The sequence below is a fragment of the Colius striatus genome, chromosome 4 (assembly GCF_028858725.1).
Source record: "Colius striatus isolate bColStr4 chromosome 4, bColStr4.1.hap1, whole genome shotgun sequence".
NCBI classification, from domain to species: domain Eukaryota; kingdom Metazoa; phylum Chordata; class Aves; order Coliiformes; family Coliidae; genus Colius; species Colius striatus.
In genome coordinates this window covers 38,436,881-38,451,929 of record NC_084762.1, presented here as the reverse complement: position 1 = coordinate 38,451,929, position 15,049 = coordinate 38,436,881, and the positions used below count along the sequence as shown (strand labels likewise).

Sequence of the window (15,049 nt, the reverse complement as noted above, 5' to 3'; positions counted from 1 at the left end):
AACATATTAAGTCTGTCAGAATCCATTTCCATAAAAGTAGCTGCCAGGCAAGATTCATATGGATTCATATGGCTAGCTGTTGAATGCATGTCTCTACAGTGTCTGTGATTCAAAATCTTTTGACAAATCAGCATAGATTCTTGTTTCTAAAATGAGAGAACTTGTCTCTTTATTATTGTTAATCATTTCCTTGTAGGACACAGTGATAAATGTGCCAATTGCTAATAGATGAGATATTTTGTAAAATCATTTGTAAAATGATAGCATTTCTATAATGTTTCCCACATATTGTTCAGTGATCACCTTTACATACATCTTGTATTACAAGCAGAAAAGTAGTGATGGAGTTGCAGGTTTCCATGGCAACAGTTCTAATTCTATTTCTTTTGTTTCATGAAGCTGGAACTTACCAACATGGAGGAAAAGGATTGTTCTGTTAAATGGCAACTGTGTATTTCAGAAGGTAGTGCATGTGGTCATGCAACACCTTGACTTCACAGAATTACTTTTGCTGGGAGAAAAAAAAAAAAAAAAACCACCAGATTTATTGTCAGAAAATGAAATTAATGGAGAAACATTGCCAATTTTAGGATTTATTAGGCTGATACAAGTATGTTGAAAGATACAGCAATTTACAAACACTTTTCTGTTTCTCCCTTTCCAAATTGGATTCCTTGTTTACAGCTATTTTTACTACATCAGTAAACAAGCATCAGTAAGGAAGCAAAAATGACACTAGTTTCTTTTGTATACAGAAATTTGGACTGTGATTTGAAGAGTATCATCTCTCATGTTAAGTTGTTTCTGGACCCCCCTTCAAAAAAACCCCCAAAAAAACCCATTACATGGTTTTATTTAGAAGTGCATGTATTGCTTTTGAATTAGTGCTTATTGCAATTTTAAAACTAAGCAGTGTCAAGAATTTTCTGGCTGAATTTATTTATATATATAACCATGATGTGATCCTCATGTATGGACACCTACAGAGGAAGATAATAGCCCTTTATTTTTATATACCATCTTCTTCATTGATTTTAAATCTCTAAAAGCCCTCTAAAGGCAATGGAACTACTGAAGTAAGTATTAAATGAAGTAAGAATAAATTGAAATTAAACTAATATATTTATTTGTGTGTTCATCTGCACAGGCATATCTTTTATCCTCCATCCAAAATAATATCCTATGTTTCAAAAATAAAACTTAATTATAGAATCATAGCATGATGGGGGTTGGAAGGGACCTTTAGAGATCATCTAGTCTAATCCCCCTGCAGAAGCAGGTCCACCTAGATAAGGTTGCATAGGAACATGTCCAGACAGGAGAATAATTTATATTCATGTACATTCCTGTGCATTCCACATATACACATGACCCCATTATGTAAAATTTGAAATGGATTTGTAATGTTTAAAAGTAATTAGTTAGAAGGAAGGAAATGTGTTCTTTCTAAAGGTATTCAAGAGTCAGCTAAGATGCCTTCACTACATGATAGTCATTTTTATATATTTGAAGTTTATTATTTTTTCTTTTTAATTGAAATGCCTTCGTTATGACATATAAAACTGACTTATGAAAATGTCAAAAATGTAGAGGTCAGCAAGACTGTGTATTTTACTTGAATACTGGAGTCATGCACTGATAAACTTAATGAGTTATCATGAAAGGTTGTTGATGATTATTGTTTCAGCAAATTGTCATCTTGTCATTTTATTAAAGTTCATTTGTACCAGCAATTTATATATACTGAAATGAAACAGCTAAAAGAAATGTTGTTTCCACAAATATGTGTACTTGGAAAATACTGATCTGTTTTAGACAATAGAAGAAAAACATCTTGAGAAAGCTTATGAGGCCGAAGGCATTTGCTTTAGCAGAAGGAATGAAAAATAACTGTACAGTGAACACAATACAGATTCTAACTTTTTGTTGGTTTTGTGGATTTTTTTTTGTTTTGCTCAAGTAAGGTTCTCTCAACTGGGGATATTGTGAGTTCATCCTTATTTAACCTTTCTTGCTACATCCTAGAGAGACTTTTTGAAGTCTGTTGTCCACTGGGAAACATTTTTTCGTACTATGACTTTGACCATACCAGCTCTAAAATTGGCCAGAGCAACTTCTATAAAGTCAAAAAGGTTGTCCTTCCAGTATTCTCAAGTAAAATATTGAGGACTTAAAGCATCTCAAATACCTCTTTAAGATATGACATGTCTTTTGGCAAGCAATAAAAAGGAAAAACTTGCATACTTTGAAATCTCCTAAGCATATCGGGTTGAGGTCAGACACAAGCAGCTTTGTCAGAGAGAAGACTACACAGCAAAGCAAGGAGAGTAAAAAGCAGACAGAGAAAGGTGGACAAGACTGTGTAAGTTAACGCTGATGGCAAGACTCACTATTTTTAACTTTGGTTTGACATACCTCGTGAAAGAGAGCCTTCTGGGACACTATGAATCTCAGGTTAAATTCTGCAGAAAACATTCCTGGTGAAGCATACCAGCCTTTGTGGACAGTCTCTTTCTTTGATGTTTCCAAGTGATGCATTTCAGTTCATTCTTTCCCATCCCAACTGACTTATCCCTACCTTGTTCAGAAGACTGGTCTGTCACTCTCCCTTTTAGTAAAACCTTCTCTACAATTTTGGACATGCTCATCACAGAATCACAGACTGGTTGAGGATGGAAGAGACCTCTGTAAGCCACCTTGTCCAACCCCCCTGGCTCAAGCAGGACCACTCAGAGCTGATTGGCCAGCACCATGTCCAGATAGCTTTTGATTATCTCCAAGGTGGGAGACTCCACAACTGACCTGGACAACCTGTGCCAGTGCTCAGTCACCCTCACAGTAAAAAAGTGTTTTCTGATGTTCAGAGGGAAATTCTTGTGTTTCAGTTTGTGGTCATTGCATCTGATCTTGTAACTGGGCTTCAGTAGAAGAAGCTTGGCTCTGTCTTCTTTGCACCCTCTGTTCAGATATTTACAAATATTATTAAGATCTCCCTGGAGCCTTCTCCAAGGTAACTAGTCCGAACTCTCTCAACCTTTCCTCATAGAAAAGATACTCCACTCTTTCATCATCTTTATGGGGCTTCATTGGACTCTTTCCAGAAAGTTTATGTCTCTATTGCACTGGAGAGTCCAGAATGAGACCCAGGTGTAGCCTCACCAGTGCTGAGTAGAGGGGAAGGATCATCACTCTTGATATGCTGGCATCAGTCCTAAAAAAGCCCAGGATACAGGTACTGTTCTTTGCCACAAAGACATCTTACTGGCTCATGTTCAGCTTCATGTCCATCAAGACCCCAGGTCCTTTTCTGGAAAGCTGGAGTATTGTGTCCAGTTCTGGGCTCCCCGGCTCTAGAGGGACAGGGAACTTCTGGAAAGAGTGCAGCACAGGGCCACCAAGATGCTCAGAGGACTGGAACATCTTCCTTATGAGGAAAGGCTGTTCAGCCTGGATAAGAGGAGGCTGCAGGGGGATCTCATTAATATTTACAAATATCTAAATGATGGATGTCAGGAGGTTGAGGCATCACTTTTTTTTCTGTTATATCCAGTGACATGACAAGGGGTAATGCGATGAAGCTGAAACATAAAAAGTTCCATTTAAACCTAAGAAAAAAAAATTTTACAGTGAGGAGGATAGAGCACTGGAACAGACTGCTCCCACTTGTGGAGTCTCCTTCTCTGGAGATTTTCAAAATCCACCTCTGTATATGTGTGTGTGTATGTGTGTGTATTTATTGAAAAAATTATCTCATCTTGCTAGCAATTTCTCTAACTTGTTAGAGAATCCTACCATTTTGTTGTGTTTGTTTCCACTAACACCTACTGTATACAGGCTTGAAGTAATTTCAGCTCTGTTCATGTCACCATCATCTCCCATGTTTTTAGTGAATGGTTTTATGCGATGAGAAATGGATCAAGTATTTCATATGCTGCCTTTGTGTGATACTATCTCTCAAACCCTCTATAAAATTGTAAGAACTTGACCTTGTGCCCTCATAGTAATTAGTATAATTTCCATAGACAGGAAACTTCTTTCATGAAAGAAACAAAACCAGAATGTGAGTGAAGACACACACCTTACTGACATTCAACAAATATAATCCCAATGCACTGTAAAACCCAGCTACTTTTCTGCAACATTAATCCATTCTGTCAGACAACAAAGTGATCTATTATGAGCTTCTTTTAGAGGAAAGAAAAAAAAAGCCAAGAAAAAACCCAATACACTTCTGCCAGAAAAGGAGCAATATGCCCCAATTCTCCCTTTATAGTGTGGCCAAGGAGATTAGAAAAAGAAATATCAGTCCCATTGAGCCTCCCTTCAGAATGCTTTTCTTTCACCATTGCTTTATTATTCAAACATAATGTTATTCTGTCACCAAGGAATAATCATCATCTACCTTGGCACTGCAAAGCGGTGTTATTATTTTGAGATTTTTTTCCTCCATAATTGATTAAGGAAAGCTCTAAAAGGCCATAACAGGGTTAGAATAGCTACTGAAAACCTAAACACTCGAAAGATAAAGGCTGAAATTACTTTCGCAGCTAGCTTTTCTATAAGTCTTTTCAGAAGACTTACAAGGTCATATATTGGTGGGGTTTTTGCCAATATTGTGTATTCTATCAAGAACAGCAAGCTGGATAAAAATGTTAAAGTAAACATACAGCAGTGTATAGCAAATAAGTAGTGTGCTGATATTTGTAAGTGTTTACATTATTAGTAGACACCTTTAAATACTGAACAATCCAAATAGCATATGGCTATTTTCTAAGCAAACTAAATGATCATGAACAAGTGCTATGGGGAAATAATAACCAGAGAGTTATTATTACTCATACATCACAAAAGGGAAGAATCTTCTCAATAGTGTTTCACTATATCCTGCATCCAGTTTTATTAAGTATTTTCATAGAAGTTTTGTATCAAGGCACAATCTGATTATTAGACTTCCAGATCTTGCAGTTGTAAGACAATACAGAAATGGGTCACTGAAGAGATTCAATATGACAAGTTGAAAAAATTGTTTGAAACAACAGAAGAACTGCTTTCTGTAGAACAAGTTTTTTGTTTAACAAGTTGAACATGGGACAATAGTATATGTTTTGGGGAAAAAAAAAAAGGCAAACATGACACTTTTTTCTTGGTCATTACTGAAAACACATTCTTTTAAAAAACAAACAAACAAACAAACAACTTTATCCCTCCAAGGTCATGCAATTGGTAGCTGAACTGGTACCTCAGCCAGTTCTACCTTCTAGATTGTGTGACTCTAAAACTTTAGTAATTTTTCACTGTTGATACTGGTTAAATTAGTCCTGGTTATTCCACTGTAAGCTAATAGGCACTTGAGAAGTGAAATATATTTCTCCCCTTTTTCTTCAAGACATAACAGACAGAGCAACCTTCTTAAGAGTTATAAAGACAAAAAAATGTAGTGATGCTTAAGTTGTATTTCCAGACTGTAATTCTTCTAGGTCTTCTGTAACCTAGTTCTGTAGCTATTTGTTTAAAAATTCTAATGAGAAGATGAAACGAGATGGGTTTTTTCATCTGTAATAAACTAACCTATTTTCAGAGCATATATGTAAAAAACAAATTGTCTTTATGGCAGCCAAAAAAATTGAATGAACTATATGTTCATCAGTTCTTTCCCCCAAACCAAATGTCTTTTCTGTCACCTTCAGTGTTTTAATTTTTTCAATGCAAAAAGCAAATGAGATAATAATATGCTAAACAGATCAAAGCTCAGAGCTCATTCATTTAACAAGCTCTATTCCTGGAATTCTATTCATTATTGATATCAGAGTAACAAATCTGTTTAAGTCAATGGAGATGGCCTATAGGAATTAAAAGAGACATTAATAGGTTGGGGGGGAGAAGAATATTATTTCCATTTTAATGAAATAGTCTTTTAAGAATTATAAAGTTATTGGGAAGGCAAAGGTTTCATATAAAAATATTTTGGATATTTTGGATTTGGATACAGGAGAGAAATGTAATGTTCACTATGTGAAAGCTTTTCACTGTGTGAAATCTTATCAAAGAAAGATTCTGGAGGAAACCATAGGAAACTGAAGTACTAGATATGTCAGATACCAAAAAAGCTTCAGTGATGGAGTTTTTTTATATTCCCACCAAAAATATCCCTGAGATGATGTGGATTTGATGTATGCATTTCTACTTCTCTCTCAACCAAATCTTGATTACATCATCATTTTCTCCTTCTTAAGCTGGCAAAAAAAAATCTGTATTATGTTTTTCATAATGTCCCATCAGGTTTGAGAAATATTTGTAACAAAATTGTTCTAGATGCATGTTTGATTTAATGCTACATTAATATATATTTCATTTCACATACTAATTTTACTGTCCACTATATTTCTGTATCTAGATACCAAAAATAAGGTTAGTTCATAGAAGCAAAAAAAAAAAAAAAATTAGAAAAAAACATCTTTATTGACATCATAGCATGGTTTGGGTTGGAAGGGGCCTTTAAAGATTATCTAGACCAACCTGCAATAAGCAGGGACATTTTCAACTGGATCAGGTTGCTCAGAACTCCATCGTGTGTGATATTGAAAGTTTCCAGGGATCAAACATCTGCAATCTCTCTGGGCAACCTGTTCCATTAGGTCACAACTCGCATCATAAAAAAGTTCTCCCTTGTACCTAGACTGAATCTACCCTCTTTCAGTTTAAAACCATTACCCACTGTCCTATTGCTACAGTCCATATTGGAAAGTTTGTCCTTCTCTTTCTTATAAGCCTCCTCTTCAGTATTGAAAGGCTTTAATAAGGTCTTCCAGGAGCCTTCTCTTCTCCAGGCTGAAGAACTCCAGATTTCTCAGCTTTTCTTTATAGGAGAGGTGCTCCATCCCTCTGATTATTTTTTTATCCCTCCTCTGGACATTCTCCAAAAGTTCTATCTTTCTTGTACATCCAAAGTTTGATGCAGTACTCAAGTTGGGGTCTCAACCAAACAGAGTAGAGGGGCAGAATTATGAACTTAGAATCATAACAAATGGAAAAGACTTTTAAGATCATCAAGTCTAATCACTAACCTAACACTGCCAAGTTCATCACTACACTGGGCTATATGTCTCAGCATCTTATCTATGAGTCTTTTAAATATATCTAGGGATGGTGATTCCACCAGCTCCCTGGGCAGCCCATTCTAGTGCTTAATAACCCTCTCAGTGAAAAAGTTCTTCCTAATGTCCAATCTAAACATCCCCTGATGCAACTTGAGCCCGTTACCTCTCCTGAGGAAAATATACCAGTGTTGTAAGCAACAACTCAACATTGATTTCTTGAATAAGAAAGGATCCATGCTCAAAGATGTTTTAATTTTGTAAATGGTAGAGCTACATCTGTGCAGAAAAATTTAGTCTACATATTTCATGAAAATAAGAAAATTTAAAAGGTTATTTACTTGATTTTCCATAGTGAAATGTTCAATTAGTTAGATGTTAGAATTAAATGAGTTAGATGATTCAGATGAGGGTAGAGGAGAACTCAATTGTTTTTTACTGAGGCATAGTAAAAAGATGAAAGGGTATCAAGGATAAAATCTCTGAACTTAACCAGAGTGATCTCTTCAACTGGTCTGGAACACCAGAAGTCTCAAGCCTGAGTGTCTAATTATTTAATAAGTAAACAGTTGTGGTTCATCTTCTCTGATTTACAGATTGTTTGTTTGTTTTGTTTTTCTTTTTTAACATTGTGAACTACCAGAAGTTCATTTACACTTGGGGAAAAGGGATTATGAAACAGCAGATCTCTGTACGTTAAATTGTAGTTTAGCCTGTAGTGATTTATAAAGCAAAAAAGATATTTAGCAATACAAAAGCAACCAGTTATATGGATGTTTATGCGCCCATTTTCTTCACCTTGATTTCAAGATTTTTTTATATCTGAACCACCTACAGTCTTGCATATAAGATGGTCTCTAGAGAGAGTAGATTTCTGTCAGTTATCCAATTTGTTTTGAACAAAGAAATATTTTTACAAAAAGAATTTTGTAGAAATAAGCATATTGTCACTGTCAATTATATTTGACCAATAAAGTGATTTTTATATTTATAAATAAATGACAAAAAGCCAAATTCTAGCTAACAGTGATCTAACAGTTAGTAAGAATAACTTTATGGTCAAATTAATGTGCTATTATGTTATCATCCTTTATATGATATACAAGGTCTTCAAATCCATATGTTTGTCTTTACATTTTAAAGTCTCAAAACCAAAACTGAAAACTCATTTTAATTTGATTTTTTTTTCTTAGGATTATAATTTAATGAAATAGAAATTGCATTTTCTCTCTATGGAGTCCTGAAAGAAATTATTGCAGTTAGCCTATTACTTGTTCAAAAGGTAATATCAAAAGTTGGTTTTTTATTAGAGAATCTATGGAAACAAAGTACTGTGAATGCTCACAATGCTATCTTCTGCATTAGAGCAGTTCCTAATTTATCATGAAAATAGATTGTTGTTGTTGTTGTTGTTGTTCTTTCAAAGCTTTAATGTCTGCATATAAAATTTTCCTGCCTCAGAGTTGGTCATAGTAGGAATAGTGATGTAAATTTAATCACTTCAATTCAGTCCATGGATTTAGATTTGAGATAATGAGCCATAGTCAAAATTATTCTCTTTACTAGATTTTTTTTTCTTCAGAATACATTATAATACAAATTTTTTGTCTGTTACCTCAAGACTATAATTTATCTTTTAGGTGAATAAATTATTAATAAACTATCTGAGTATTGAAGTTACAGGATTTTTTTTTCTTAACAAAGATACCTATGTTACCCTTGCTACACTAAAGTGTTAAAAGAACTTAGGTTTTTTTATTACCTTCATCTCCACAATAAAAGAAATTCTCTGTATCAATAAACTTTAAATTCTCAAGTCTTCCTAAAATCATAATTCCTGTGACAAGGATTTTGAACTTTTTTAATGGAGGAAATGTTTCTGCAAACTTTTTTCTTCATATTGAATAACTTCCAGTGATGATCTGTACCACAGACAAATTAAATGCAATATTTGGCTATAAATGAGCAGAAGAGATGTTAGCTGTAGACGAGGAGTAATTTTGATGACAATTCTCAAGAAAACAACAACAGAAGTAATTACAATAGATTGATCTGAAGAAAAATATCTGCCACAAATCAGTGTGTGTTAATACTCAAAAATGAAATAACTGAAGATTATTTAAATATAAAGTGTGGATGAAGTTTCTAAAAGGATTTTTTCCTTTTATTAGAGAATAACATTACTTTGTACAGATAAAAATGTCTGCTTCAATTTGGCATTATGATTCTAAATGAGGTATTGCTAAGAGTTAATCAATGAATATTCTAGACCTTGAATACCAACTGCTCTGTAGCTGGACTCTGAAAATGTGGGTTTCTGGGCTCACCCTTTCAGAATACCAACCTCACTGTCCTGGTGCACCTTCTGAAATTAAGAAGTTTTCCACTCTAAATGTTCAGACATAACTGATTCTTCAGTTTTGATACTTCCAACTATCATCTGAAGAAATTACATTTCCCACAGCATTATTATGATTTGTTAGATCCCACAAAGTACTGATCACATTTTATCTATTGGAGGTTTAACCCTGGCTTTGTGCCAGGTTCCCACCAAAGCCATTCTATCACTCCCCTTCCAAAACTGGACAGGGGAGAGTAATATAATAAAGGGCTCCTGTATCAAGGTAGGGGCAGGGAGTTCACTCAGCAATTACCGTCATGGGCAAGCCAGACTCAACTTGGAAAGAGTTGATCTGATTTATTTAAAAACAATCAAAACAGAGTAGGGAAATGAGAAATGAAAACCGAATCTTAAAACACCTCACCCACCACTCTCTTATTCCAAATTTTCTACCTCCTCCCCTCAGCAGCAGAGAGCTACAGGGAATGGAGATTACAGTCAGTTCATCACAGATGAACTTTACTGCTGCTTTGTCTCAGGATTGGCATCCTCACACTTCCTACTGCTACAGTGTGGGGTCCCTCCCATGAGTGACAGACCTCCATAAACTTCTCCAAAGTGAGTCCTTCCCATAGAGTGCAGTTCTTAACAAATTGCCCCAGCGTGGGTTTCATACATGGAGAAAACAGTCCTTCAGGAACAAGCTGCTCTGTCTCCCACGGGGTCAGGAGTCCTGACAGCAAACCTGGTTCAGCATGGCCTCCTTACTTCATGGAATCCCAGGTCCTGCCAGGAACTTGCTCCAGCGCTAGTTTCCTACGGAGTCACAACCTCCTTCAGGCATCCACCCTCTCTGGCATGGAGTCTTCCACACGTCGTGAGTGGATCTCTCCTCCCTGGTAGCCTCCATGGACTGCAGGGGCACAGCTGCCTCACCATGGTCTTGGCCACAGGTCACAGGACAATCTCTCTTCCAGTGCCTCCTGGGCACCTCCTCCCTCTCCTTCACTACTGACCTTGGTGTCTGTGGAGATATTCTCATATTCTCATTCCCTTCTACTGCTGCTGCAGTTTAGCATCTGCACAGCAACTTCTTCCCCTTCTCAAATATGTTCATCACAGAGATGTTACCTCAGTCACTGATTGGCTCAGCCTTGGTCAGTGGTGGGTCTGACTTAGAGCTGACTGGCACTGCCCTATCAGATACAGGGAAAGCTTCTAGCAGCATTTTTTTCTTTCAGACGCCACCTCTGTAGCCTCCTCACTACCAAAATCTGGCCACACAAACCCATTACATCTGTAAAGCAAGAAAAACACTACAGAGACATTCTTTTTTCATCTATGCTGTGAAAACGTAAGTTTCACAGTTATATCCAAGAAGTTGTCAGGATGCATAATCTTCCATCATTCTTTTTTTCCTATGGCCTGGTCTTTCACTGAGTTTTTATAATGCGTTGGAGACAGAGTTCTCTTTATTAAAGTTTACATTCTTCTTATCATATTTTTTGTGCTGTAACTCTTGCACACATGGACACTTATCCTGCCATTCAGTTTTGGTTACATGAAGGCCCTGAACTGGGAAAACTTCTTCTTGAGGCTATAGCCTGCTACTGGTGATGAGCTGCCTCCACTTAAATGGAGGGTTAGGGGATTAATGGCTCTTCATTGCTAAATCTCTCTTAACGTCTTTCTGGGTATTCAATCCAGTATGCAGGCTAAATGACTAAAACGAAATGTGATCATAGAGGGGTTTAAGATTTCAGGCATATTCCAATACATCATTATTATAAACTTAAAGATGAAAACAACAAAATCTTAGCAGTAGAAAGGATAGCTGTGGAGAAATAGGAACACATTCCTGTGTCCTGATATTTACCTGTGCTAATGAGCCTATATACCCAAATATACTTTTGCAGCTTTTTTTCCTGAGCATTCAAAATGCTGATGCTTATAACACAGTTTCCATGAACATACAAAACCTGTGGAAACTCAGGAAATAGTATTAGCATTCATAACAGCATTGATTCAATTTACAGTTTTGAGTGTATCAAGTTTGGTTATGTGTGATCTTCCATTCATGTTTGCTTTTTCTTTTAGCTCCAGACCAGTCTGTCTGAACCAATGACATTATCCAAGTCAATCTCACTTCCTCGTAGTGCATATTGGCATCATATCACTCGGCAGAACAGCGTTGGAGAAATCTACAGTTTACAAGGCAAGTTCCTGACAAGTAAATGCCATGTCCATTAGCTTATTTCCATTTGACCAGAATTCATGCAAATTGCTTTTTATTTGAAGTGGTTGTTTTCTCTCCATTTCATTTTATCGATTGTCAGGATCCTCAGCAGGATTCTCAAATTTACATAAAACAGGTTTCAAGTCATTTTGCAAACTAATGGTGAGAGTTATTCTCAGAATCACCATATAAAGCTGGATAGACAATTTGGCTCAATGTAGCTTTTCAGTAGCTAATGAATGTCAAGTTTTTTTGGTTATTTTCTTCCAATAAGATTGTGTATGTATTTGTGCAACCTCAGGGTGTCCAATTATATCTACATAAAGTGACTATATGATTTGCAATATTAAACCAAAATAATTCTAGGAATAAGAGCTATTCTTGGTGGATCAGTTGATGAATCATATACATAAACTGTCAGTTTGACTGACTGACAGGCCTTCCTTATATACGTATATTTTTCTGTCTCCAGTTCTCTTTCATATGTTTAGATTCTAAGCTATTTTCTTAAAACCTCAAATGCTATAATTAACATAACTTCATGACAATGATTCACTGCTCTTAAGCTGAAATTTAACTCTGTTTTAGGGAATTGGAATTATTATTACAAGTTAGACCTTGGTTAATAGTATTGTTTCCACTTTCAAAATAAACTGTCTTATCATATGCTTATTGATTGTAAAGGGCTTAAGGATTTTGTTTTACTTCTCTCTTAATAATCCATTTGCATAAGCAATTTATATTTAGATAGGAGGTTAGAAACTACTCACAAATAAGTGTATCCAATGCAAGAAAACAGTATATTGTCATGAAAATAAATGAAATGCAGCACATAGGTGAAGTGCCTGAAGTGTTTTGGTTTTTAAATGATGATAGAAATTAAAATCAGCAGGTGAGCTGTGAATTCAATACGTGACTCTTTCATGAGTACAGCAGTTTTCATCATCCCCTATACAACAAACACAAAGGGAATTTCTAATCATAATTATAGTCTTATAGTTATACAACAGTAGTGGAAAAAAAGAAAATAACCTTCAAAAAGTTGATTGTGAAAGAAGTAGTGCTTGTAGATCACTTTAAAAATATTCACCATATTGCTGATATTTTTTCATTAACACAGTAAGAATTTTTGTTAAAAAGGGGTTTTGTAGAGATGTTAGAGCTCCTCTTATGTTCTTGATGGGAATTTCCTTTGGCAAAAAGATATTAAATGTGTTACACTATACATGAAGTGAGACAAATATATGTAACATTGTTCATTGTCTGCAACATTTTGCTACTCTTAAATTACCTTTGCCTCACAGGAAAGCAAAACTTGATATATCAAGTAGTAGTTTACTATTTATGCTTTTCAGGACGCAACAAATAGAAAGTGTATTACTAAAAATACAAGAATTACACTTTTTGAAATATGCAGATTTTATTGATGCTTCCACTGAAATTTGGGACTAATAAATATTTCAGAAATTAAAATTTTAATATTTCTTACATGTACTATGATGACTGAAACTTGAGAAAGCATAGTTGATTTCAAGAAAGACTAGTTCAGTTTCACTTAAAAAATGCATCCAGAGAACAATTTTATCTCCTTCTGGTTGCAAAGTTTTTACACTCAAGAATATGGATCAAATGCACCCTCAGTAAGTCTGCAAAAGACACCAAGTTGTGTGGGACTGTTGATCTGCAAGAGGGTAGGAAGGCTCTGCAGAGGGATCTAAACAGACAGAATTGATGGTATGAGGCCAGTTGTGAGAGATTTAACATGACAAAATGCTAGGTCCTGTACCTGGGCCACAACAACCCCATGCAACGCTGCAGATTTGGGGCAGAGTGGCTGGAAAGCTTTCCAGAGGACCTGGGGATGTTCACTGACACCCAGCTGAATATGAGCCAGCAGTGTGCCCAGGTGGCCAATGGCATCCTGGCTTGTATCAGAAATAGTGTGGCCAGCAGGTCCAGGGAAGGGATTGTCCCTCTATACTAAGCACTGGTGAGGCTGCATCTTGAGTACAGTGTTCAGTGTTGGCCCTCTCACTACAAGAAAGACATTGAGGTGCTGGAGTGTGTCCAAAGTTAAGCAACAAAGCTGGTGAAAGGTCTGCAGAAGAAGTCTTATGAGAAGTGGCTGAGGGAACTGGCATGCTTTAGCCTGGAGAAAAGGAGGATGACAGGAGACCTTATCACCCTCTACAACTACCTGAAAGGAGTTTGTAGCCAGAGGAGTGTTGGTCTCTTCTCCTAAGTAAAAAGCAGTAGAAGAGGAAATGGCCTCAAGTTGCACTTGGGGAGGTTTAGGTTAGATATTAGGAAAAATTTCTTCACTGAAGGAGTTGGCAAGTGTTGGAACAGGCTGCCCAGGGGAATGATTGAGTCAAAGTTCCTGGAGGTATTCGAAAGATGTCTAGGTTTTGGTGCTTAGGGACATGGTTTAGTGGTGGACATGGGAGTGATCTTAGAAGTCTTAATGATCTTAAAGGTCTTCTGCAACCTAAAAGATTCTATGATTCTTTGAACCTTCTGCTGCAAGAGAGATTAAGAGAGTGCAAAGGGAGTGCAAGGTCCATGTTTTTATCCTAATACCTGTTTCTTACTGGTAGTCTTTTCACAGCAGCTGCTGCAGAAGGAAAAATCACTTAGTGTCACTGCGATTTCCTCTGAAACTTGAAAAGGTGTATTACACCTTCAGAGAGGAGACATTTTGTTTAACAAATAATTCATCAAGTTCAGTTCTGCACTTCATGAGCATTTTTGGCAAAGATTTTTAGATTCGAGAAATGAATTTGAAGTTCCACATGTTCTACTGAATATCTCACAAACTCTAAAATGGCATAACTAAAGTGGTGTCTAGCTATGTTCCAATTACTATTAATATCAGTAAAATAACAGCCAATCTTACTGTTAAGTACAGTGTAAAACTGTTTCCATAGTGGCAATTATTTAAAATTTCCAGTCTGATGTAACTAGAATTTAATTAATAGCATCTGTTGATGTATAAAAAGAAATTAATGTGTTCATACTAGCTTGGATAAAATGGCTCTTTGGGAGTTATTTAGCAGTCAAATTTAACTTAATTAGTAGTATGACTTGATCTGATAATGAATATGCTGTACAGTAAGAAGATGGGGTAGTCTGTGTTGGTTTTCTGTTTAAAGACTGCATTTCAGTGTCAAAAAGGCAATTTGAGAAACAGCTATTGGTTTTATGATCCTCCATGACAACACTTATACGTAAAGACTTTAAAAGATTAAAATATAGCATAATAGTGCTAAAGGAACCTGAGTTGCACAAAATATCCTAAAATGCAGTGATCTGGTTTCTCTCTTTATACAGCTTTTCTTCTTCTATTTCCATCTTCCTTTCACTCTTAGATTCTCCACT

At 36.0% G+C, this 15,049-nt stretch overlaps 1 protein-coding gene across 2 annotated transcripts in view; it reads left to right on the top strand.

The window, feature by feature from the left end:
• DOK6 (docking protein 6) overlaps positions 1–15,049 on the top strand; it is a 246,126-nt gene that overhangs the window by 190,488 nt on the left and 40,589 nt on the right. For both annotated transcript variants that reach the window (XM_061995510.1, XM_061995511.1), the window contains one exon: positions 11,533–11,650. In XM_061995510.1, the coding sequence (XP_061851494.1) occupies positions 11,533–11,650 (118 nt within the window). The remainder of the gene's footprint in view (positions 1–11,532; positions 11,651–15,049) is intronic.